General features: G+C 35.9%; 1 protein-coding gene and 1 pseudogene across 1 annotated transcript; one reads left to right on the top strand and one right to left on the bottom strand.

Moving 5' to 3' along the window:
* The first annotated feature begins 1,177 nt into the window (after window positions 1-1,177).
* LOC102661330 (uncharacterized) lies at window positions 1,178-2,398 on the top strand. The gene is made up of 2 exons (XM_006583599.3): window positions 1,178-1,252; window positions 1,763-2,398. The coding sequence occupies exons 1-2, from the start codon at window positions 1,215-1,217 to the stop codon at window positions 2,178-2,180; spliced, it is 456 nt and encodes a 151-aa protein (XP_006583662.1). The 5' UTR covers window positions 1,178-1,214; the 3' UTR covers window positions 2,181-2,398.
* Window positions 2,399-6,692: 4,294 nt separating this feature from the next.
* Window positions 6,693-15,181, bottom strand: LOC100783030 (probable inactive shikimate kinase like 2, chloroplastic; annotated as a pseudogene).
* Between the last annotated feature and the right edge of the window lie 9,583 nt (window positions 15,182-24,764).

Consider the following 24,764-nt stretch of genomic DNA (forward strand, 5'->3'; position numbering starts at 1 on the left):
TAACGTTAAGCAATAACGCATGCCAATTTAACAAAAAAGTGACGTGTATCAGAGTATGTGTGTGTCTCTATGGGACTAAAAATAAAATACGTATAAAACGAAGCGCGTTTAATATTTGGGTGGTCTCATATTTGAGAATTTTCTGAATCAATGTAGGATAAATAATCATTTTTATTTTTCAATGAGTAATTTATTAATAAATACGTCTTTAAAAGATAAAAATACAAAATTTAATTCATGATATAAAAGGTGTGACAAATATATTTTTTTTCATCCTTAATAAAGTCGCTTACGTGGTACAAAATTTATCACTTACATGATTGTATTGTCAGCATAGGGACATACAAATATATTCGGAAGTTATTAATAAATTGTAACTTATTATTATTATTATTATTATTATTATTATTATTATTATTATGTGTTTATAATTTACTGTTATTCGTTTAGTACTTATATAATATATTTTTGAATTATTTTTTAATATCTATATTATTATTATTTTGATTTCTTCGTCAAACCTTAATATTTACTGTTAAAAAAATTTTATCTTATATTTTATAATTTTATTAAATTTCTACTAAATTTCTTACTTTTAATTTTTAAAATTATTTTATATCCCAATTTCAACTTAAGTACTCTAATATTTAGATTAAAATTAATATGTCAAGTGTTTCGAGTAAAAAAAAAACAAAACGAGCACATGACCAAATTTATTTATTTATTTTTTATAAATAATACAATCAATTATTTTTTTTAAAAAAAGTCACAGGAAATTTAAACTAGATAGAACTAAAGTAAAATTATAAGTTTTTTTTCTTAATCAATAAAATGTATATATATACCTCAAATATGATAAATATGCCTTTATATTGATACAATTTATGTTGGTAATTATTTTAGTGACAAATTTATCCTTTAGTGCCACGTAGGTGACTTTATTAATGGTGACGGATGAAAGTTAATGACAATATATATTTGTCGCACATTTTACACTTCCAAAAATTAAATTTTATATTTTCATCTTTCAAGTATCGTATTTGTGAACGAATTATAGGGACAAAACTAAACTGATTGTTTATCCATCAATGTATTGTATCATATGGGGTCCCATCTCCTATGCCCCTATTTAACAAGACATAAGAGCACACACCAACGAACAATTCTCAAACAGAAAAGCACTTATTCTCATATCAGGGAAGCCAGAAGCAAACATGCCTGTCCCGAATTCCACTCATTTCACTTCAATGAGGTTAGTACTTAGTGTAGTTTTGTCTATAACCAGTGTTATTAGATTTGTCTAGGTCCGGCAAATTCAACCAGTTAGACCGAAAACTGGATTCAAGGCCGAGCTGATACAATTACTTGATCGTTTATGATATTAGCCCAGTGATACGTCTTCAACCCAGCGTTTGAACCGAATAAATCGGTCCGGTTCGGATAAAATTGTTTATAAATTATAACTACTCTATTACCACAAATATGTTGCTATATGTTCTTTCCCATAACCTTATTTGACGATGATTCTAGTATTCTGCTAACTTACCATTTCACCATCTTTTACAAGCTTCATTTGCACACCCTGCTAATTATTTTACCCGATTTCTTCTTTCTATTGTTGACCAATTTGATATTTTTGGTTGTGTTTGTGTTTTCAATCGTATTCTGCATTGAGCTTCATTTATTTCTAGCAAAACTGCATCATAATTCTGGTATGTCTAACTTTTTTTTTAATCTTTTGTCCCTTATTGAATGTTCTTAGGGACCAAGTGGACAATTTATTCAAGGAATTGAAAGAGATCCATGACAAATTCTTAGCACTGATGATTTCCTTGGTTGCAGCAAAAAACAGTGACACGGGAAATTCTTTGTTCGCAAAACAACACAAGCTGATGATGTCTTTGGTTTTGGCCCTTGTTCTTTACTCCTTCTTGGCTACGCTTGGGACAATACTTCATACACATAATTACCGGAACACAAACCTTCTTCTTCCTATCATAACATGTGCTATGCTTATGTTGGGAAGTGTTGTTTCAATTCTGGCTTTGAGTTTCATCTCAAGCACCCTTGCTTGGATGACTTTGGCCATCTGGGTTGGAATATTCACATTGATTGCTCATGAGTATGGTGCTCTTAAAAAAATTAAGAATTGGATTAAGGGTCACATCACATGGGACTAAGGTTGATGCTTCTCTGGAGAAAGTACCATTGGCAAACTCTGATTCTATACTCTGTTCACATGGAGTTAAGAGTTTCTCAGTTCTGTTGTATTTTGTGGTTGTTATGCTTTTTCTTTGTTTTAGTTTGAGTTTGGATCCTAGATTCTTGATTCAGGAAGCATCTGTAGTCGAATTGATGAAAGTAACTCTTCTTTGTAATGCTTAGTCGATTTTTATTTTATCTAGCTCTTTGTATTATTAATGGAGTAAAGAATGCCAAAATGGTTGATTTTGATATTATTTTTTTTATTAATGCTCGTGTATATAAGCTTAACCGTCCTAAAAGTTGAAGAAGATTGAAAAATAGAAACAGAAAAAGAAAATTGATTTTGAAAGAATTAATATTAAAAAGTTGATTTAAAGAAAATAATACTGGATATAAAAGAATTGATTTTATTTAAATAATATAACAGAATCATTGTTGAAGTACAGGTACATGAAATCCTAATCACATATTTAGACTTTCCTAGTTTACTACTGATGCAAATGCCATTCATAGTTTGACATTCCTATTAAATCCAACGTTTCTAAATTTTTATTTGGCAAATTTATATTTTTTAGTCTTTTAAGTTTAATTGCAATATTATGAATTATGATAACCGAATATGTATAAAAAAATGATAACGGATTTGTGTACGTGTTACTGAAAAAATTGTTAGATTTCCTACTGTGTTGTTTATTTTATCAAAATATATCCCAACAATGTTTTTTTCCTGAAGTGTTCATATCATTTCACTAATAAGAACATTAATATAATCAGTTAGATTATCAAAAGTTTTGGGACTAGCATAGAATTGAGACGTCCTTGTAAGACAATTCATTAACAATGTTAAGAAAAAGTTGTCAAATATGATATTTTACACCGTGTGAATGCACCTTCCCATTTTTTTTTACTTAATTGTGATTTTAATCTCCTTTTAATTCATGATCTACTATTTTGATCATTTTTTTTTGCAATTTTATTCTCTAAATTTTAGAAATCTATAATTTTGATCTACTCTTAAATTTATTTCTACATTGATCATTTAACGGTTGATTAATTATGTGTCAGTATTTTGATGAGGTAGAAATTAATATTTAGTAATTAAATTAAATAATTAAATAAAATATAGAAAATAAAAAAAAAATATAAAATTGAGTATTGAATCAAAATGGCATATTTTTAAAAATTTGGAAACTAATATTGCGGAAAAAATAAGGTTCAAACTTGTTAATAAAAAATTAAGGGAGACTAAAATTATAATTTATATTTTTTTATTAAAATCATTAGTCATTAAATATAAATACACAGTGCAGTTCCATTAAACACTAAGTTTAAATTTTATTATTAAAAAAAACTGGCATTTATGGTTATCAATAACTATAGAACCTAGTTTAAAACAAGTCCTCCGAACACAAGAATAATTTCGTGAAGTTGAAAAATGAAAAACAAAAGTTAACATTTACCAATAATGCGTGCCTAATTTACAAAAGAGTTTTGTTCTTAATGAGCTGAGTAATAATGACTGTGATGCATATGTGTCTGCCAGAGGTAAAATAAAATAAAAATATATATATAATGAGTGATTTTGTTTAAACTTATAATAAATAATTTAAAAAAAAATAAAAAGCGCTTATTTAATAAGCATATAGTCATAAGATTTGTTCTTCAAAATAATCAGAAAACTATTTATTTTGAATAGAAACAATTTAGACAAATAAAATATAAAAAACTATTTTTCATTAAAATAAATACACAAATAAATTTAAACAAGTCAATATCTATAAGGAAGCACTTTTAGTACTTGGGGGGCCCATATTTTGAAATTTTGAGTCAATTGTATTCTTTGGTTTCCCATATCATCAGCCTCCATATTAAACATTCAACAGTTTAACACCAATTAACAATTCTAGCTCAAACGGAAAAGCACTCTATCTCATCTTAGGAATAATTAATAAAGTTCAAATATATAAAATTAAAAGAAACAAAATATACATATTCTAATGTAATTTTTTAAAATGAGAGATGTCTCCTGGCTGTAATGTATATCTGTCACTGCTTTCTATTATTCACCAATTGAACATTTTTTGTTTCTAGCAAATTAAGCTGCATAATAATCTAGTATGTCTAACTATTCTAAAGTTCAAGTTGACATTCAACAAGAACTGGAAAATTTCTCAAAGAAAGATTTTGTGACAGTGAAAGAGAGAAATCAATTAACGATGGCCTATTGGTCTGTTTGGCATAAAACACGTTTAAAACGAAAATGTTTAGAACGTTGGGAATAAAGCAGAAAAGTTGTCAAACTTTGATTTTGTTAGTATTTGGCTACTTTTCATTCTAAGTTACCAACAACTACATATAAATACTCTCATCGTAGCTACATCAATGAACCACTCTCATTCCCTCAAACAAAACCGAATCATTTGTTCACTGCTCAGAAGTTTAGCAACTAGGAGTAAAAAAGAAATCAAGAAAGAAAAAACAAGACATGTCTGCTATGGATTCCATTCACTCCACTTCAATAAGGTCAGTAATAATCAGTATATAATTATTACCACTCTATATATCCCAAAAAATAGTTATTCATGCCTTTTACATGCCTCACTCACACACCCTCTTCATTTTTTTTAATTTCCTTTTTCATAAATCTATTTTGTCTTAATGAATGTGGTTAGGAACCTATTCAAAGAGTTGTCAGAGATCATTAACAAATTCTCAACACTGTTGTTTGCCCTTATTATATCAACATACTCTTTGTTCATGAAATAGCCCAAGCTGATGATGCTTCTGGGTTTGAGCATTGTCGTATACTCCTTCTTGGTGATCATTGAAACAATACTTCAGAAACATAACATAAATCTTCTTCCTTTGATAACTTGTGCCATGCTTATTGTTGGAGGTGCTGCTTCATTTCTGGCTTTGAACATCATCTCATTCACTGTTGCTATTATCACTTTGGCCTTGTGGGTTGGAATTTTGACATTGTTTGTGTATATCTATGTTGTTCCTCAAAGAAGCTCAGGGTTGCTGCCTCTCTAGACAAAAGCAAACTCCGTTCACACTTGTTTAGTGTCATTGTTTCTCAATTATGCTTTGCTTGGTATTTTTTATGGTTTCCTTTTTTTATGATGAATTTCTACTCGAGTCAGAAAGAATCTATTATTGGATTGATTGAATAAGCTTAATGGAGGGTGCTCACTGCTCAGTTATATTTCCACTCAAATGTTTAAATGAAGATATGAATGCAAAATTGATGTCAGTCAAAAAATAGAAATGATGGACTTGAGGTAAATCTCACACAAACACAAATAAATGGTAAATCTGACTTCTTTACGGCAGAAATCATGTCATGTAACTCGTACTTAACTTTTAGTGCAAGTAAATTTGAGTAAATGATGATTATAGTTTAATATATGGTTGAATTGTTGAAATTAATTTAGGCATACATTATTTTGATTCACCAATCCTACCGAGGGATTGACCACATTATTTTGCATTGACTGTTCATTTATTGAAATTTCCTGCATTACTGGCCTGACAGGTTGGGATACCCAAAGCATCCCCAACTCAAGTCAAAATCACATTGATAACTTTCATTAGTAGTTTTTAACATGGGATTCAATTTTGATATCATATGATTGGGCAAAATATTGACCATTTCATGATTATTATAATCAATATGTTGTATAAACATTATTAAAGTATCATTAGAAACTCCAACCGAAATCATATTACTATAACTTGTTATCCTATCTTAAGTAGGAACTCTCAAATTTCTTAACTGTTTAGTACTATTCATGACTACTGCCCCCAAGTTTTCAATGCCTATTTGTTCTTTCACTAACCATGACAGGTGGCATGACAAGCTGACTTTGAAGCATGGGCATACTTAATTGTGGGATGTTCATATCACCAAAAAATTGTGACATACTTCGCAGTAAAAAATGATGGAATATTGGTATTTGTTATCGTACTATTTTGTGGCAAAGTGATCTCGACAAGAGATGTCTAAACCTGCGAATGTGTCACATTTTCGTCTATTATACATTACTAGAAAAATGTTTTTCTACGATGGTTATTTCGGACATTCTACATCAATTATTAACCGTCATGTAACCAACGTCGTAGAAAGTACAACATTTTCTACGACGGTTCTAAGCTAAAAACCGTATTAGAAAAATATATTTCTAAGACGGTTATTCAGAGAACCGTCTTAAAATCTATATATTCTAAGACGGTTCTTCATAGAACTATCTTAGAATGTATTTTTTTTAAAATATATTGAGGATTCTAAGACTATTTTTCAGAGAACCGTCTTAGAATGCGTTTTTTAAAAAAAAATTAAAAACTATTTTTTTCCAGATGTATTCCTCACAAATGAATAAAAAATTCAACTAAAAAAGTAACAACACTAGAAGTGGACATCTAACTGATTTGCTGTATTTTCTTTTACCATGACATGCAACAAAGTAAATAAGTAATCTTATTCGTTGAGCATAATACAAAATCAATAAATCTAAATCATTCATGCAATGCCTCACATCATAAATCTAACTCGTTTTGATGTTTCAAGTGCTATGAGTTCTGCTATTCCAGTGCCAGCTTGCAACCACAAACCATACAATTCATCCACAAGGACATGGAATATATAATAGTTATTTGTAAGGAAATGTAAGTGAACAATTCAAAGTTATCTGAATATCTGATGATGTTCAATACTCTCTTTTTATTCAACACCTTTGTACTAACAGGAAATGATTGAACTTTCTTATCTCCAAGAAACAATGAAGAAGGACACATGGTATTAACTTACCTCTCTAGCACCAAGGAACAAGAACATGTGATCAGTCAAGTCTCCCCCAACCAATTTCAGAGCTGCAACTAGTCCTGCAAGGACCACTGACGTTGTTCCCTGAAACAAAGTGGATAGGATATAAGGGATAATTATCCGTTACCAAATTGAAAACAGACATTACTTTACTTAACTTGAATATCATCATTAAAGACCAACCAAATAAGTAATCTTATTCGTTGAGAATAATACGAAATCAACTAACATATAGAGGAATCAAATTAAACTAAACGCTTGGGAGATATTGATGCCAAAAAATAAACCTAAGGTACATCACAAGCTGCATGTTTACTCATCTTCAATTTGATGGAAGACCATTTTCTGATTTTAAAAATAGACTTAATTGGCCTAAAAAACTAAACTTAGAAAACCAAAATGGCACATAATTAATTTAGATTAAAAGAACCAAAAGTACTCGTCAATTGCTTTATTGGAGAACTAATCAAATAAGTTTAATAAGTTTTATTTATTACCCTGGACTAATGAAATTGCTAAATTTTAATCATTATATTTTAAAATAAAAAATATTTTTATATCTATTTTTAAGTAATAAAAATGTTTAATGAAATATAGTATTTTTTATTCTTAAATTATTCGTCATAGTAGCTAACAATATAAAAAATCTTATTCTATTCAAAATATGAAAAAGTATTTACTATTTTCAAATAATTAAATATTTAATAAATTATATTTTTACTTAGTAATTAATTATTATTGTTTGGATGGTCAGCTCTTTTGTTTATTATAAAGAGTTTTTTCTGCCATTGTCTATCAATGGTATCAATTTTGAAAATTTGATTTATATTTGAATATGATATTTTGAAAGCAAGTTTGATTTTATTTAGTTGGTAAATAAGATCCAATAGTATCATTAATTATTTTTAGAAATAAGATTCAGTTAAGTGTATTATAATAAAATATATTGTTTTAATTTATAAAGAATAATAAAATATTTTTCGTTTTGCAAATTAATCTTTCAGAAATATACTATCAGAAATTGGATGGTACTTAAAACACATTATTTACATGGAATATTTTGTAAATTATTAATTTACTTATGAAATGATATTATTTTTTACAACATTCAATCAAACCCTCTATGTTTTTAATAAAAAAAATTAAATTAGGAGAAGATATGTCTTTTTGTATGGTTATAGAAGACCATCAACCCCACCAAGAATTTATAAAGTTTAATTTACATATCCTTATCAATAAGAAAAATATGAGAATTGAATTCACCATTTGGACCCCAACAAAATATGCCCTTTTGTAGTTACTACTGCAAGCCTATAAATAAATAGTTACTTACTAGTTACTTGGATCCCATTCACCATTTGGATCCAAGTCTCAGCAGATGCATTTGTTTCTCGAACACTCCCTCCCCCACTCAGCACACCCTGTCCATCAATCATCACATAACTTAATGTATGTCACCTCCATAATAGCAAACACTATTATGCCCCTTATATTAAACAAATCATACTCTTAGATAAGGAAAATAAAACATTACTAACTATTAAGCATAGTAAACTATAGTATAGCATATAAGGCACTAGTATTTGGTTAGAGTTTGGATGAGAGCAATTTACCAATGAAGTACTTCTTCATCACTTGAGGGGTGGAAACACGTCGTTCATACAGACAATTACAATTGGAATGAGTAAATAATATACAACAACAACAATAACAACGCCTTATCCCACTAGGTGGGGTCGGCTACATGGATCAACTTCCGCCATAATGTTCTATCAAGTACCATACTTCTATCCAAATCATTATGTTCGAGATCCTTTTTTATAACCTCTCTTATAGTCTTTTTGGGTCTTCCTCTGCCTCGAATAGTTTGTCTTCTCTCCATCTGGTCTACTCTCCTCACTACATAGTCTACCGGTCTTCTCTCTACATGCCCAAACCACCTAAGTCTATTTTCCACCATCTTCTCTACAATAGGCGCTACTCCAACCCTCTCTCTAATAGCTTCGTTTCTGATTTTATCCTGTCGAGTCTTACCACACATCTACCGCAACATCCTCATCTCCGCTACACCTACTTTATTCTCATGTTGGCTCTTGACCGCCCAACATTCTGTTCCGTACAAAATCGCCGGTCTTACCGCAGTCCGATAAAACTTTCCCTTTAGCTTGATCGGTACCTTTGCATCACATAACACCCCCGATGCTTTTCTCCATTTCATCCATCCTGCTTGAATGCGATGATTCACATCCCCTTCAATTTCCCCATCATCCTGTATTACAGACCCAAGATATTTAAACCGTGTGACTTGAGGGATAATATGGTCTTCTATTTTCACCTCTGAGTTAGAAACCCTCCTTCTTTTGTTGAACTTACATTCCATATACTCCGATTTGCTTCTGCTTAGGCGAAAGCCATGTGTTTCTAGAGCTCGTCTCCAAGTTTCCAACCTCTCATTCAACTCCTCCCTCGACTCTCCAAGGAGGACTATGTCATCTGCAAAAAGCATGCATCTCGGCGCTATCTCTTGGATTTGTTCCGTGAGGACATCCAGAATTAAGGTAAAAAGGTAGGGGCTAAGGGTTGACCCTTGATGTAAACCAATTGTGATGGGAAAATCGTCTGACTCTCCACCCTGTGTCCTAACACTAGTCGATACCCTATCATACATATCTTGGATAGCTCGAATATATGCAACCCTAACCCCTTTCTTCTCTACAGCTTTCCACAAAATCTCTCTAGGCACTCTATCATACACTTTCTCCAAGTCAATAAAAATCAAGTGCAAGTCTTGTTGGGCCATGCGATATTGCTCCATCACCCGCCGTAATAAATAAATCGCTTCCATGGTCGACCTTCCCGGCATGAAACCAAATTGATTCTCAGTAACTTGAGTCTCCTTTCTTAATCTCCGTTCGATCACTCTTTCCTATAATTTCATGGTATGACTCATGAGCTTGATTCCCCTATAATTTGCACAATTTTGTATATCCCCCTTGTTCTTATAGATTGGCACTAACGTGCTTCTCCTCCATTCCTCCGGCATGCGTTTTGACCTCATAATTTCGTTAAAGAGTTCGGTGAGCCACTCAAGACCTCTATCTCCAAGAGTTTTCCACACTTCAATAGGTATGTTGTCTGGCCCCACCGCCTTACCATTACTCATTCTTTTCAACGCTTCCTTTACTTCCTGTTTCTGAATCCGACGGTAGTACTTATAGTTCCGGTCCTCTTCTCTTGTGTCTAGACTGCTAGAGTCATATCCATATCCATCATTAAATAAGTTGTGGAAATACACCTTCCACCTTTCCTTGATATCTTTTTCATGCACTAAGACTTTGCCTTCTTCATCCTTAACACACTTTACTTGATCCAAATCTCTAGTCTTCCTCTCTCTACCCTTAGCAAGCCTATATATAGATCTTTCTCCGTCCCTGGTTCCTAGAGCTTGGTATAGTCCGTCAAAAGCTTGGGCTCTTGCCTCACTCACCGCCTTTTTGGTTTCATTTCTAGCTATCTTATACTTATCCCAAGTTTCAGAATTTCTACACCTAGACCACTCCTTGAAACACTCCTTTTTTACTCTAACTTTGCTCTGAACATTTTCATTCCACCACCACGATTCTTTACCCCTAGGTCCAAAACCTCTAGATTCACCCAACGTCTCTTTAGCCACTTTAATAATCTCTTGGGACATCTTGTTCCACATATCATTTGCACTTCCTTGTGATTGTCCACACCAACCCTCCCATATCTTTTGTTGGAAGATTCCCTGTTTCTCACCCTTCAAGTGCCACCATTTGATCCTTGGTGCTACCATAGGACTTCTTCTCTTTGCCCTATCTCTAATTCTTACATCCATAACCAAAACTCTATGTTGGGTAGTCAAGCTCTCTCCCGGAATAACTTTACAGTTCAAGCAATACTTCCTATCAGACTTCCTGATAAGGAAGAAATCTATCTGAGAACATGTCCCTCCACTTTTGTAAGTGATAAGATGTTCCTCTCTTTTCTTAAACCATGTATTGGCTATAGAAAGATCCAAAGCCTCCGAAAACTCCAAGATGGATTTACCCTCCCCATTCATCTCCCCTAGGCCAAAACCCCCATGCACCCCCTCAAAACCTCTAGCCACGCTACCTACATGTCCATTGAGATCCCCTCCTAGGAAAACTTTCTCTCCTTGGGGTATATCCTGAAGTACTCCTTCTAGATCTTCCCAAAATTTTACCTTAAAGTGTTCTGCTAACCCAACCTGAGGTGCGTACCCACTAATAACATTAAAGGTGTCCTGTCCCACTACCAATTTTAAGACTATGATACGATCTCCTACTCTTCTTACATCCACGACATCCTTCTTCCACTCCTTGTCCACAATAATCCCTACCCCATTTCTTGATCGGATTTTTCCCGTATACCACAGCTTAAATCCCGAGTTGTCTAATTCTTTCGCTTTTTCACCTGTCCACTTAGTTTCTTGTAGGCACATAAAATTGATCTTCCTCCTCACCATAACATCCACTATTTCCATAGATTTTCCAGTAAGTGTGTCTATATTCCATGTACCAAAGCGAATCCTCCTGTCATGAACTAGCTTCTTTACCCACACCCGTTCACGAAAATGTGGGAACCCTTGCTTACTTTTCACTACATCCGGGCGGCGATGCAGCGGCTCTTGCTCTTTTGACACTGTACTCGAGCCATACAGCGCGTTGCTTCCGGGCAACGACCTAGCATTCACATTATTACGTAATTGATCCATGTCATAGAGATTCGACAAAGTTTAACGTTGGCTGTCGAAAGCCTAACACAACCCTATCCTTTTATTCGGGCTTGGGACCGGCTAAGAATAGCAAAGCTACCCTAGACAGGATTTGGAATGAGTAAATAATATAAAACAAATTATATTATATATTTGAAAAAACTGAAGCTTAACGAAACCAAAAAAAGATGTAAATTATATAGTCACGTCATTACATTAATATCAAAGAGGACTTAATATAAATTTAAGTTTTTATATAATACACACAGTAAAATGAATCTATCTTTAGGTAAATAGCAAAATAATCTAATACTCGAGAGAGTGTAGGTTTGTAATTAATAATTATCAAGAATTTCTAGCATTGTTTATGATTGATTAAAACTTAGCATTAGAAATACAAGTACTATAAACAAAATTCGCAACTGACCTGGTTGTTTCCTTGTAAAGTATTGGACACATTGCCCTCTACAGTTATGGTTCCAGGACCATTTTTTTCTTGCTTCTGGAGAGACTCAGACTGATGGCTTGAAAGAGGGTGCAGAGAACATTGTAGATGCTGCTGACTACTCTTTTGAATTTGTTGCTGTAAAAGACAATTTACTATATAATGAATACTTTGGGGAAGTCCAGAGGCAACAATTTCTGATGGAATACATTCAAAGTGGTGGAGAAGTTAATCCAAATCAGGCACAGGTGTAGGTGTCTAGGTGATACCTTAAGGAACAAAGAGAGTCAGGATGAGGCAACACTGAGGAACCAACTTGAGCAGGTGACATGTTATCAGGAATTAAATCACCTAGTATGGAAGTAGGAGATTATTCAAGCTCCAACACATGCAAACACATGATCACTACAAAAAAGCAGTGTTTTATATGTGCTCATCAACATGACACCTCTGAAGGAACGTCAAAGTTTCATAGAGATAAAATTTAAGTTTATTTTTTTGGTAAAATGAATATAAAAAAATCAAAAGGATAAGTTTTTCCTTCCAAGAAGTATAGAAATTGACTTAAAGCCTCTAGAAGAATGATGAAAATAAGATAAGTGATGATTAATAGCTTTTACTTTTTGAAGCATAGATTATATTTTTGTATTAGTAGTTAGTACTTAGTAGCTTACCACAAGAATCTGAGGCTTCACGTCAAGGCCTTGCAGCTCAATCTTATGGAGTAGCTCTTCCTCTAAGGCCCTTACTTGATCAAGAATATATACCACCTGTTAAAAAATAAAAAAAAGCCCCAGCCTCATTGAAGTTATTCAATAAAGAGTATTGTTACAAAACCAGAAAAAAAATGTCATACTTTTGACCATGTTCAGCTATATTCAAGAGTGGTTGTTAGACAAAATAAAATCATTAAAAGATTTAGGAACAAAGTTTTTTACTGCATAGCTTTTTCTTAAATGAAATCATTGAATAGGAGAAATTCCCACCTGGCCTCCGGTGTCTGGCAATCCTAGGACAGCTGCTTGGCCAAAGTATCCACGAATACAGAGGATAACTATGTTGAACATATTTGGAAGCCTGCTGAAAAGTGATTCCAATTTCACTAGACCTGCTGATTCTAGTAAAACTATATTTTTCAATAGAGAATAAACAGAAAATATTGGACATTCACAATATATGCCCTTCTTTGGCCTCACCAAATAATTATCATACAAGTTCTCATTTTTCAAATTCAAAGTCATATCACTCAAGTCAAGAATGTTTCTGTCAAAGCACTGCATTGGATTAAAGTGAAACATAAAAAATTTCACTTTAGATAGTAGAAATATCCATTCCGCTTTGCTTGTCACAGGTTAATTTGATTAGCTTACTTCACGTAAATGTGAATTTGATTAATACCTAAGAGAAGACAACAAACAAAATTAACATGGGAATTCCAATTTCAACGTAATGTCCAACATGAAAAAATAAATAATGCTAGTCAGTATGAGCCAAAAAGAGATTAATTTGTATTGTTGACACATGGGTTACTGTTATATACCACAGGGAATCCTCAGTCAAATAACCCAAAACCAACTAAAGGCAAATATCCTGTAAAAGGAAACCCAGATTGAATAACAGAAATTACCTAGTGCTTTAGTCTTTGACAATCAGACAGTAAATCCTGCATAAAGATGTTGCCATTTATCATCTCTTCTAGCAGCACTGTGTTGCCCTCCTAATGATGCAACTACTGCCCTAGCATGATTTGCAAACCACTCAGATGCATGAGATAAAAAAATGATCCAGAAAATGAAATGAAACCATTGACTTACCTACTTATGCTTTCAAGTACAACACTTTCTGCTTCTGGTACTAAGTTAGAGCCTTCAGCAAGCAGCCCTGTAATTCGTTACACTTGTTAATACACTGCAAAATATAACATTTAGGTCACTCCAAATGCTGAGGATGATACATAACATTAGAATATAAAAACTCTGTCTCATTTACATATTTGTCAGAAACCTGTAAAACGGAGGAAAAAGAGAAAGCTTTATCAATAAGAAGCAAGACAAAGCAATCACACTCACATAAATCCACAGTCTGCTTAGTATATAATTCCAGTAACTCTTTCGTGCTCAGTGGAGTGTACCTGAGAAGGATACCAAGCACTAAATTTTATAAGCCATGATGAAAGTTACAAACCAATCATCTAACATTAAAGTGCATCATCCCTTGATATTATAATGTCTTTGTAAAATTTCATTTAAGTTGGTACAATTTTGAATACATCTAGAGCTGGACATGTAGCAAAAAAAGATTTTTCTCAAAAGTGGTAACAAATTTATGCAAAACTGGAAACAAGATTCATATGTTATTGGGCAGAAGATTCATATCGATAATTAAAATCACAAATGAACTCAAGATACCCAAGACCAGTTGCTAGCTTTCGGGCCCCCTTTTTGATTGATTTCGGTTGAATCACCAACAAGATAGATGGATGTCCCTTCCAAAAGTTGTGGAGATCCTGCAATAAGTGATTCCCAGGACTCCATGATGTCAGGCCATCTCAAATCAGGGTCCTGTTTCTTGAAGTTCACAACAAGTTGATCATCATCTATATACCTGTCCAAGTCAAACAAATCAACTAAGAAGCCAAAGACTAGAGCCAAATTTTTTCCAAGTACTTTCAAATGCAGAAACCAACCATATTGTTTCGGAGGATTTAACCCTATCAAAAAGAGGATTAGTTTCTATGAGTGTGATGGGAGATCCTGGCCGCAGAATGATAGCTAAAGAGGTATCATTTGTATCAACCGATATATCTCTAGAGCTTCGGACATCCAAACCTCCTATGTTTAATCTTAACTCCATCATCCAAATTTGAAGGCATTTGAGTCGTCAAGCTAATGACGTTAAAGAAGCGCAACCCAAGATTTCTTACTTTATCTCTCTTTTAGTTAATCGCATTTTGTTTCTTTTAGGATAGTTGTGTTATTTCTTTATTTTGACTTTATGCATTTTGATTTCAGCAATTTAATTTCAGTAGTTTAAATTTATGCGTGAATAAATAAATTGCATGATAACTTGAGAAATGACAATTCTGAGTTTGTTTTGAAAGGTCCAACACTTGAAAGGCTACTAGTCATTGGAAAACACTGGTCTTGAGAGCAAAAGTCAGATCAAGGAATGAAACATGATTCACGGAAAAGGAAAGGTTAGCTTGATGGAATGAAGACACATCTGGTACGCTAATACTGAATTAATCCCGGTGAGAGTGTGACCTTAATTGTGAGAGAAAATGCCTGTTTTTAAACTCTTAGTTTTGCATCATTCTTGGACTGTTAAAATTAGTTACTTAAGGTGGATATGATCAATGCCATGTTTGCTTTATTTCACCCACTCAGCCAAAAAGCCAACCCAACATAATTTTATCCCTTGCAGCCATATTGAGTCGAAAGAATTATAATGATTTATTCTGAGTAGAACCCTAAGCCAAGAAATTGATATTCTTGATCTTGTGTAGGATTCTAAGAGAGCAGTAGGGTTCCAAATGATAATAAGGCCTTAATTTGGGGGATTTTGAACAAATGGGTAAAGTAGCCAAGGAAATAGCACACACTAGAACACCTCTAAATAATTGTGAGCCCATTGTTATTATTATGCATATTATTGAAGAAAAAAAGAAAAAAAAGAGAAAAAAAAGGGAAAAAGAAAAAGAATATATATATATATATATATATATATATATATATATATATATAATAAAAAGGGCCAGAATGAAAAAGAGAGGTGTCAGTGGAAAGTGCTAAAGGCAAAAAGGGGCTTAAAGTAGGAAATAGGTCTTGGCAAGAAATCAAATTTTTGAAATGCATGCTCTCTTATAATCTTATATTTTGAATTTCCAAGAAAAATCATGATTCTTTGTTAGTCAGGCCCCATTACAAGCCATAGAAGTCCTTAGTGATCCACCGAAGGTAATTTAGGCTAACCTTAACTGAGATGAAGTACAAAACTCTTGAGTTTTATCTACAGGTTGTTAAAATTGCAAACACTTGACCAGACACTTGTGAGCAGAGAGAAACACCAGCTTTGTAAGGATGTAAGGCAAGCCGGACCTGTTGGAATTCCAGATAATTGACCTGTTTCTGCTCTTGTGTTTATGCTTTTATTTTAAGATCATGACAGATGCAAAGAGACCAGTCAAAGGATCAAGGAATTGAAGTCATGGAGAGTGTTGGAATGCTTGGAACTTACTTGAGAAAATTTTTGCTTAAGAATGGAATAATTTTATTTGCTTGGGGACAAGCAAAGTTTAATTTGGGGGATTTTGATAACTGCTAAATAATTGTATTTTGATAGTAGAAAATTAGTCAAATATTGGCCTGAAATTAATTATTTAGCAGTTATTTGTGATTAAAAGTTAGAAAATTAATTAAATTGAATTTTTGGGTGCAGATATAAAAATTGGAGGTGTAACAAGCACAAAGGGCAGAAAAATTGAAGAAAAGAAGAAAATTTGAAGAAGGCCCAACCCAATACGCGCGCTCAGCGCGCGTCACGGGATAAGCGGGCCAGGAAGTACACGCGCTAAGCATAGGGTGTCGCGCTAAGCGCGCCTACGAAGGCCCAAAGCCCACTTCAACAGGTATAAATAGAGAGTCAGTCCAAGGGACAGAACACACCACCACAGAACCCCCTCTCCTAGGGGTTTCATTTACTTTCTTTCTTTCACCCCCTTCTCATTGTAAAGCCCTCATGACCATGAGTGGCTAATCCCCTAGCTAGGGCTTGGCAAGCCTAAAAAGCCAATGATGTATGGAGCATTTCAAGAGTTATCAATAAAAAGAGGAATTCCCTCCAGGTTCTTTATTTATTTACCGTTCTTTCTTTTTACATCCTGTATCTCTGAACTTGCTTTCTGTTAGGGTTTAATCCACTCGGGAGAGGGTAAAGCCTAATTAGGGGTAAAGAATGAATACTTGAATCTGTTTTAAGGGTTAGGCCACTCGGGAGAGGGTAATGCTTAAAAGAACACTAAAAGGAGGAAATTATCGGGTTATCTTTTAGAGGGTTTTTCTTCCAGTTTCTTTTATCTGCTTTTCTTTCTTGCTTATTCTGCATCTCGGATTTTGTTTTCTGTTAGTCTTTAGGCCACTCGGGAGAGGGTAAAGCCTAATTAGGGATAAGGAATGAATGCGTGAATCGGTTTTAAGGGTTAGGCCACTCGGGAGAGGGTAACGCTTAATAGAACAATTAAAGAAAGAAATCATTGGGTTAGCATGACTTAATGCCTCAATGCCCATGCTTTAGCAAACATCTAGAATGTAATCTTAAGGCATCTTAGTTATTGAGTCTTCGCAAATGACATTTGGAAGATAGGAAATTAAGGTAGGCTTGTCATCATGAGGCATCAGGGGCAAGTAGATGGATAGATGTGGGGCAGAATTAGTTCACTGGTATTGATAACAAACAAATCCAGAATCCATATATCTAGGCTAATTAGACTTGTCAGGTTTTAGCGATTTTAATATATAGATTTTATTCCATATTTTTATTGTTGGTTTTTCTTAGAAGTAGTTATTCCTTATTTTACTGTTGGGGTTTAGGAGTAAGTATTTAGATTTAGTAGATTTAGATTTTATTTATTTGAATTTCGTAGAAGGAGTTATCTTTATCATATCGTAATTTAAATATTTTATCTTCTATTTTGATCTTTCAATCTTTTATCTTTTCTTTTATCTTCTAATTTTATCTTTAAATATCTTATCTTTTCTTTAGTTTATCTTCTATCTTTCTTTATCTTTTATTTTAAATTCTTATCTCTTGCTTTTAAATTGGATTTGCATTAATCTAAGTACAAACAAAGTACCTGTGGATTCGACACTCGGACTTCCGAGAACTTTACTACTTGTAACGATTTGGTACACTTGCCATGTGTTAACATCCCCCTGCCGAAGTGTCAGTTGGTCTGTGTCGTCATGACATAGGTAAGTATACACATGGCTCAACTGATTTCTGATGCCATCCACTATTTACAGGGATCGCGCTCATAAGACACCCAGTGGACCCAGAGAAGTCTAACAGGGCCCTGGGGTTTCCAACTCTGGTTACGGGCCTCTGTCAGTCCTATAGGGTGTCTGTCCCCCCTAGCAAGGTCATGCCATCGTGACATAGGTAAGTATGCAATGACTCAACTAATTTCTGATGCCATCTACTGTTTGCAGGGATCGCGCCCGCAAGACATCCAGTGGACCCGGAGAAGTCCAAAAGGGTTCTGGGGTTTCCAGCTCTGGTTACGGGCCTCTGTCAGTCCTACAGGGTGTCTGTCGCCCCCAGCAAGGTCATCAGACCTCCCATCACCATAGCCCTTGTCAAAAAGTACTACGCCCCCAGGCAAGCGTAGGGCGAGGCACCACAACAGCCTGGGGACAGTCAACAGTGGGCAGCAGACGCACCGCCACCACCTCCAAAGTCCACCTCAGCTCATCTACAAAAGCTGGAGCGTTGCCTACGACACGTGGCCGACCAGCAGGTGGCCAACCATCGGGGCAGGTACGAGCAGGTACTAGGCCCGTGATCGACAAGTCGTCATAATGTGTCCGACCCAAGACGTTAAAGAAGCACTACTAGGAGGCAACCTAGAATTGGCTACAAAGAAGCTCCCCGCGAAGCAGTCCAGGAAGGGAACCATTGAAGAGGGTTCCAGTGCGGCCCCACAAGCCGACACAAGCTTTGACAAACACCAATTCCAGAGTGCGGAACATCAGTAGCATTTCGAGGCCATCAAAGGATGGTCATTCCTCAGACAGAGATAGGGGCAGCTGAGGGATGATGAATTTTTGCACTTCCTTGGAGGAGGCAAAGCCATACAACCAGGATCGCCAAACTTGCGATTTATCCTTCATTACTGCTTTCAGTTATTCTGTTATTTCCCTTGTGATTTGACATCATCTGCTTCCAATTATTATTTCCATTGTGATTGAACTGCACATGCAGTTATCTGTCGCATTGTGAGTAATTTACCACTTTTGGAATATGGTCGTACTTACTTTACGATGATTTGTCTAAAACGCAAAAATGTGTGTAAGTCTGGTGTACTTTCGTTCACACACCTTTTTCAATAAAATGTAATCTCGGGTATCAACCGTGCCTAGGTTACGAGCTATTTTTAATCTTTTAAAAAATGGCCAAAACAAAAAAAACAACAAAAACAAACAAGAACAAAAAAATATATTTTTTTGACTAAAAAGCCAAGACGCTTTCGAAAAGAAAAAAACTCCAGCTCTTTCTTTGAAAAAGATTCACCGATCAAAACACAAAAGAGTTTTTGTTGAAAAAATGTGTTACACATGAAGGGTGAATGCTGTGAAAATTTTCCCGAACACCCAAAATGGGCTCGGATGAATGCATGAATTGACAAAAGGGCATGTGTTGGAAACACTGGGTTGACTTCAATAGGAAAAATGAATCCTGAGCCCTAGTGTCACATGACCACAAAACTTGATGCTTGAGTGTCCACATAGGTGCATGCATGACCAGTTTTGCATAAAATTTCTGAATCATCATTGTTGCACGCGTGTCATGGAAATAATGTGGGACATTCCTTTATCTCTGAACCGCTGGTCAAACCAACACCCTGACATATATCATGTCCAGTCGTTCTACAAGCTTTAAGCCAAAATCCCAACTCGCCCTAAACCTTGACCCGGGATGAGAATTTTCATCCTCGCCCTCGGAAGAAAACAAAAAAGAAAAGAAAGTTCTCGATCAAAGATCGAAAGAAAACAAAAGGAAAAAAGAAGGTTCCCGATCAAAGATCGGAAGAAAACAAAGGAAAAAAGAAAATCTCCAATCAAAGATCAGAATAAAATGAAAGAATTATACAGAAGGGTCTTCGGACCAGACAAATATCCAAACAGTACAGAATAGTCACAACCAAATAAGAAAATAAAGGAAACCACGATTGAAGTGGTCCTCTCCCTTTGATTGCCAACCAAAATCTTGTGCGCTGACGACTTTCTCGCCCCGCATTAAACAAAAATAGAAAAGGGGAAAGGCCAAAACACTTAGAGCCAAATTTCTCACCAAAACACCATTCCCGAAAAAGTCCTATTGATCCATGATCACGCATGTAATCTTTGATTTGATAGTAAATGATTTGCAAAATTAAGTCATGACATATCTATGGTTTGGAATTAGGATAAAACACTTACATGTGTGAGATTGATACACTTCAAGTGATTTTCTTCTATTTTGTTGGACCCAGTGTTTCCTCTAAATGGTTGTTTAGAAAGGAAACGCTAACATCCAAAATCTCATTTGTGGTTATGAGAAAATTTCATCAGCATACTCTCTTTCCCCAATAAACACATTGTTTTCTCTAAAAATTATATGTTGCTCTGATGGGTTGGAGGTTTTGTTTCTTTACTAAAGCATGTTCACATTTTAGTGAGAGAACACCGAGACTATTTTAGTCTCACACTGTTTAGCAAGAACTACGTAGGTCTGAGTTCCTCATCACAAATTGAGGATACATAGGAGCAAAAGCCCCGTTTTTGTCAACCACCCCTCCTTTTGCTATCATGACCTGTGAGTCCGGTGGCACGCGGAGACGCCATATACGGTAACCCGCACACACCTTTTGCTATCATGACCCGAGAGTTCGGTAGCATGCAGAGACACCTTATCGTTATCCGCACCTCGTCATTAAGAGACCCTAAGTCCGATTGACAAGCAAAGGCCAATGTGGTCATCTGCACCCTTTCCGAAGATGTCAACATCTTCCGGTAGAGACTATTTTAGTCTCACATCGCTAAAGAACTACATAGGTCTGAGTTCCTCATCCAAATTGAGGATACGTAGGAGCAAAAGCCCCGCTTTTGTCAACCACCCCACAGTTTTGTCACCCTGACCTGTGAGTCAGGTGGCATGCGGAGATACCCAAGGGTTATCCGCACCTTTGTCTACTAGAGGCAAGCGAGCCTGTTGATCGAGACTATTTTAGTCTCACACCTTTGTCATCCAAAGACGGCAAGTCTGATAACATACAAACATACCCAAGGTATCTGCACCTTTGTCAACTAGAGGCAAGCGAACCTGTTGACTGAGACTATTTTAGTCTCACACCTTAGTCATCCAAGACCGCAAGTCTGATGACATGCGGAGATACCCAAGGGTTATCTGCACCTTTGTCAACTAGAGGCAAGCGAGCTTGTTGACCGAGACTATTTTAGTCTCACACCTTAGTCATCCAATACCGCAAGTCTGATGACATGTGGAGATACCCAAGGGTTATCCGCACCTTCGTCAACTAGAGGCAAACGAGCCCGTTGACACGCAGAGACCAATGTGGTCATCTGCACCCTTCTCAGAGATGTCGGCGTCTTTCGGCCGAGACCGCGAAAAAGTCTCACCTTTGCTATCGTGACTTGAGGGTTTGATAGTGTCGCAACGTGCCCTTCGCGGGCGAGCGAGGGCGAGGCTCACGGGTGCGCTTTCCAAAGGAGGAAAGATGCGCGGAGTCACCACCAACGTTTATTTGTGGAAAACGTCGGAAAAACCGAAGGAAACCGGTCAAAATGAAAATTCTAAGTTCGGGAGTTATATTTACGTTTGAGGAAGGTATTAGCACCTCTTACGTTTGTCTCAAAGGACAACAGCCTATTTTTTAGAATTTGTGGAATTGCGTTATCTTAACTTTATTTCTTTTTATTTTTTTTTTGAGGTCGACAAAAGCGGGGCTTTTGCTCCTACGTACCCTCCTTTGGAGAGGAAATCAGACCTACGTAGTTCTTTCTTATGCGTGAATCAAGTGATTCTTTTTACTTGAAGGGTGATCATTTTAAGGCGTTGGACCTTAAAAATGATCCATTTTACTTAGCAAGAAACTGAAATGATAAACTTTCAAAAACCTATTTTTGTGGACGAGCTTGACTAGGCGAGTTGATTTTAGCCTTAGTTTCACTTTAGTTATTAGTCAATTCAATTAAGAATGAGAAATCCCAAAGAGAAAACGTCCGATTGATTTTCCGCTTTACTTTACTAAAAGGTATTTTTTTTAATTATTATATTATTATTTTACCTCTTTTTTTGATTTCCAACTTGGTTATGGCACGACCGAACGGTCGGAATTCATTTTAACCAAAATTAACGGATGATACAATTCAAACGATCGGTGGAAATTTATTTTATTTTTAGATTAAACGAGAAATGACTTAAATAAATGGCTTAAGCACGTCAAAAGGGGGTATAAAAAGCGAATGAAAACGAGAATAAAAATATATGAAACAAAATGTGGACCACCACGGGTTCATAGAATGAATTGAAAAGCTTGGTTTGAGGTACTTACCCGTTGAAGACTGAAGGAAACGAAGAACGGACGATGAATCTTGAAGAATGATCGAGAATCTTCGCGTAATTACTCACGGAAACATTACGGAAATGTTACGGAAGCGCCTCGGCTTGGATTTTCTTCACGGAACTAATTTTCCTCAGCTATTTCGAGAGAGAGGGAAGTGCCTAAGGTGCTGAACCCTTTTCTTCTTCACTCCTCCCTCTATTTATAGCAAAATGAGGGAGAAGCTTGCCACCCAGCTCGCCCAGGCGAGCAAGGTTGCTTCCTCCAGAAGCAACAGCCTTCTGGAGGAATCTTCTGGAGGGCCCAAGTGGGCCTGGTTTCTATTTGCACCCCCACTTTTACTAAATACACCCCCTGCCTTTTTTTTTGTAATTCTTTTTTCGTAATGTTACGAAACTTTACGAATTTCGTAACGATACTTATTTTTCTTCCGCAAGGTTACGAATCCTTACGGATTATGTATTTACTCTTTTTTAGCTTTCGAAGAAGTTACGGAAACTTACGGATTGCGCAAAAACACCTCTTTTCGACTTCCGCCACATTACGGAATTTCACGGATCGCGCAAGCTTGCTTCCTTTAGATTTCTGAGACGTCTCAAGACTTCATTTATTGTGCAACAAAGGACGTCAAGTATCTCAAAGCGGCTAACCAAAGGTTGCATGTCATCAAGTAATAATCCCCGGACGAAATTAGGGTATGACAGTTGCCCCTCTTTACTTACCTCTCATCGGAGATAAGAGGAAAGCAAAGATAGGACACTGATTTCGTCCGTCTTTCCCTTTTCGTGATGACGACTCTCATCTCTACTTCTTCTTTTTTCTTCTGCACAAAACAAAATACAAACAACAACCAGAACAACGAATATAATACACATATACACATACTTGGCGAAGGAACCGATCTGGAAAACAACAGAATAACGTGCTTCCCAGTCACCAGAAGCTTCGCACTTGATAATGGAGAACACATGAACAGCGCTAGGCAATGACATTCATGGTGCTCTGAACAAAGGTGGAGTATGGAGGATTGCCTTGAGGGTCCGCACTTAGGCAATCATGAAACTCAGCTCCAAACTCGAAAGTGGAGGACACATGAACAGCCCTAAGCAATAACATTCATGTGGCTCCAGAAAAGGATGAGAATGGAGGATTGCCTTGAGGGTTCTCTCTTAGGCAATCATGGAACACAGCTCCAAACTCGAAAATGGAGGACACATGAATGACAACGCAATTCATTCATGTGGCTCCGGAAAAGGATGAGAATGGAGGATTGCCTTGAGGGTCCTCTCTTAGGCAATCATGGAACACAGCTCCAAACTCGAAAGTGGAGGACACATGAACAGCCCTAAGCAATAACATTCATGTGGCTCCGAAAAAGGATGAGAATGGAGGATTGCCTTGAGGGTCCTCTCTTAGGCAATCATGGAACACAACTCCAAACTCGAAAGTGGAGGACACATGAACAGCCCTAAGCAATAACATTCATGTGGCTCCGAAAAAGGATGAGAATGGAGGATTGCCTTGAGGGTCCTCTCTTAGGAAATCATGGAACACAGCTCCAAACTCGAAAATGGAGGACACGTGAATGACAACGCAATTCATTCATGTGACTTCGGAAAAGGGTGAGAATGGAGGATTGCCTTGAGGGTCCTCTCTTAGGCAATCATGGAACACAGCTCCAAACTCGAAAGTGGAGGACTCATGGACAACCCTAAGCAATAACATTCATGTGGCTCCGGAAAAGGGTGAGAATGAAGGATTGCCTTGAGAGTCCTCTCTTAGGCAATCATGGAACACAGCTCCAAACTCGAAAGTGGAGGACACATGGACAGCCCTAAGCAATAACATTCATGTGGCTCCGGAAAAGGGTGATTGGCGGGACCGAACGGTCCACCGGGTTTTTCCACCTAAAAGGATAACATGCTTTTTGCAAAGAAAAATAAATCATTCGCGAGAGCACCACATCTTAGAGAAACAATATACTTGTGCCAAGGGTAATCTTCCTTGTAACCGAGAATGAAGAGTAAGATGTCAACTTCTAGCTTTCAAATGAACACGCAGGGGAAACATCGGACTAAGCTGAAAATAAATCACTCATAGTGTATAAGACTCACAAGGCAAGTGTTTTATCCTATTCCCAAACCATAACTGCACCATGACTCTATTTTGCACGCGACTTCCTATCGAATCA

Source organism: Glycine max, chromosome 7 (genome assembly GCF_000004515.6).
Source record: "Glycine max cultivar Williams 82 chromosome 7, Glycine_max_v4.0, whole genome shotgun sequence".
Classification (NCBI taxonomy): domain Eukaryota; kingdom Viridiplantae; phylum Streptophyta; class Magnoliopsida; order Fabales; family Fabaceae; genus Glycine; species Glycine max.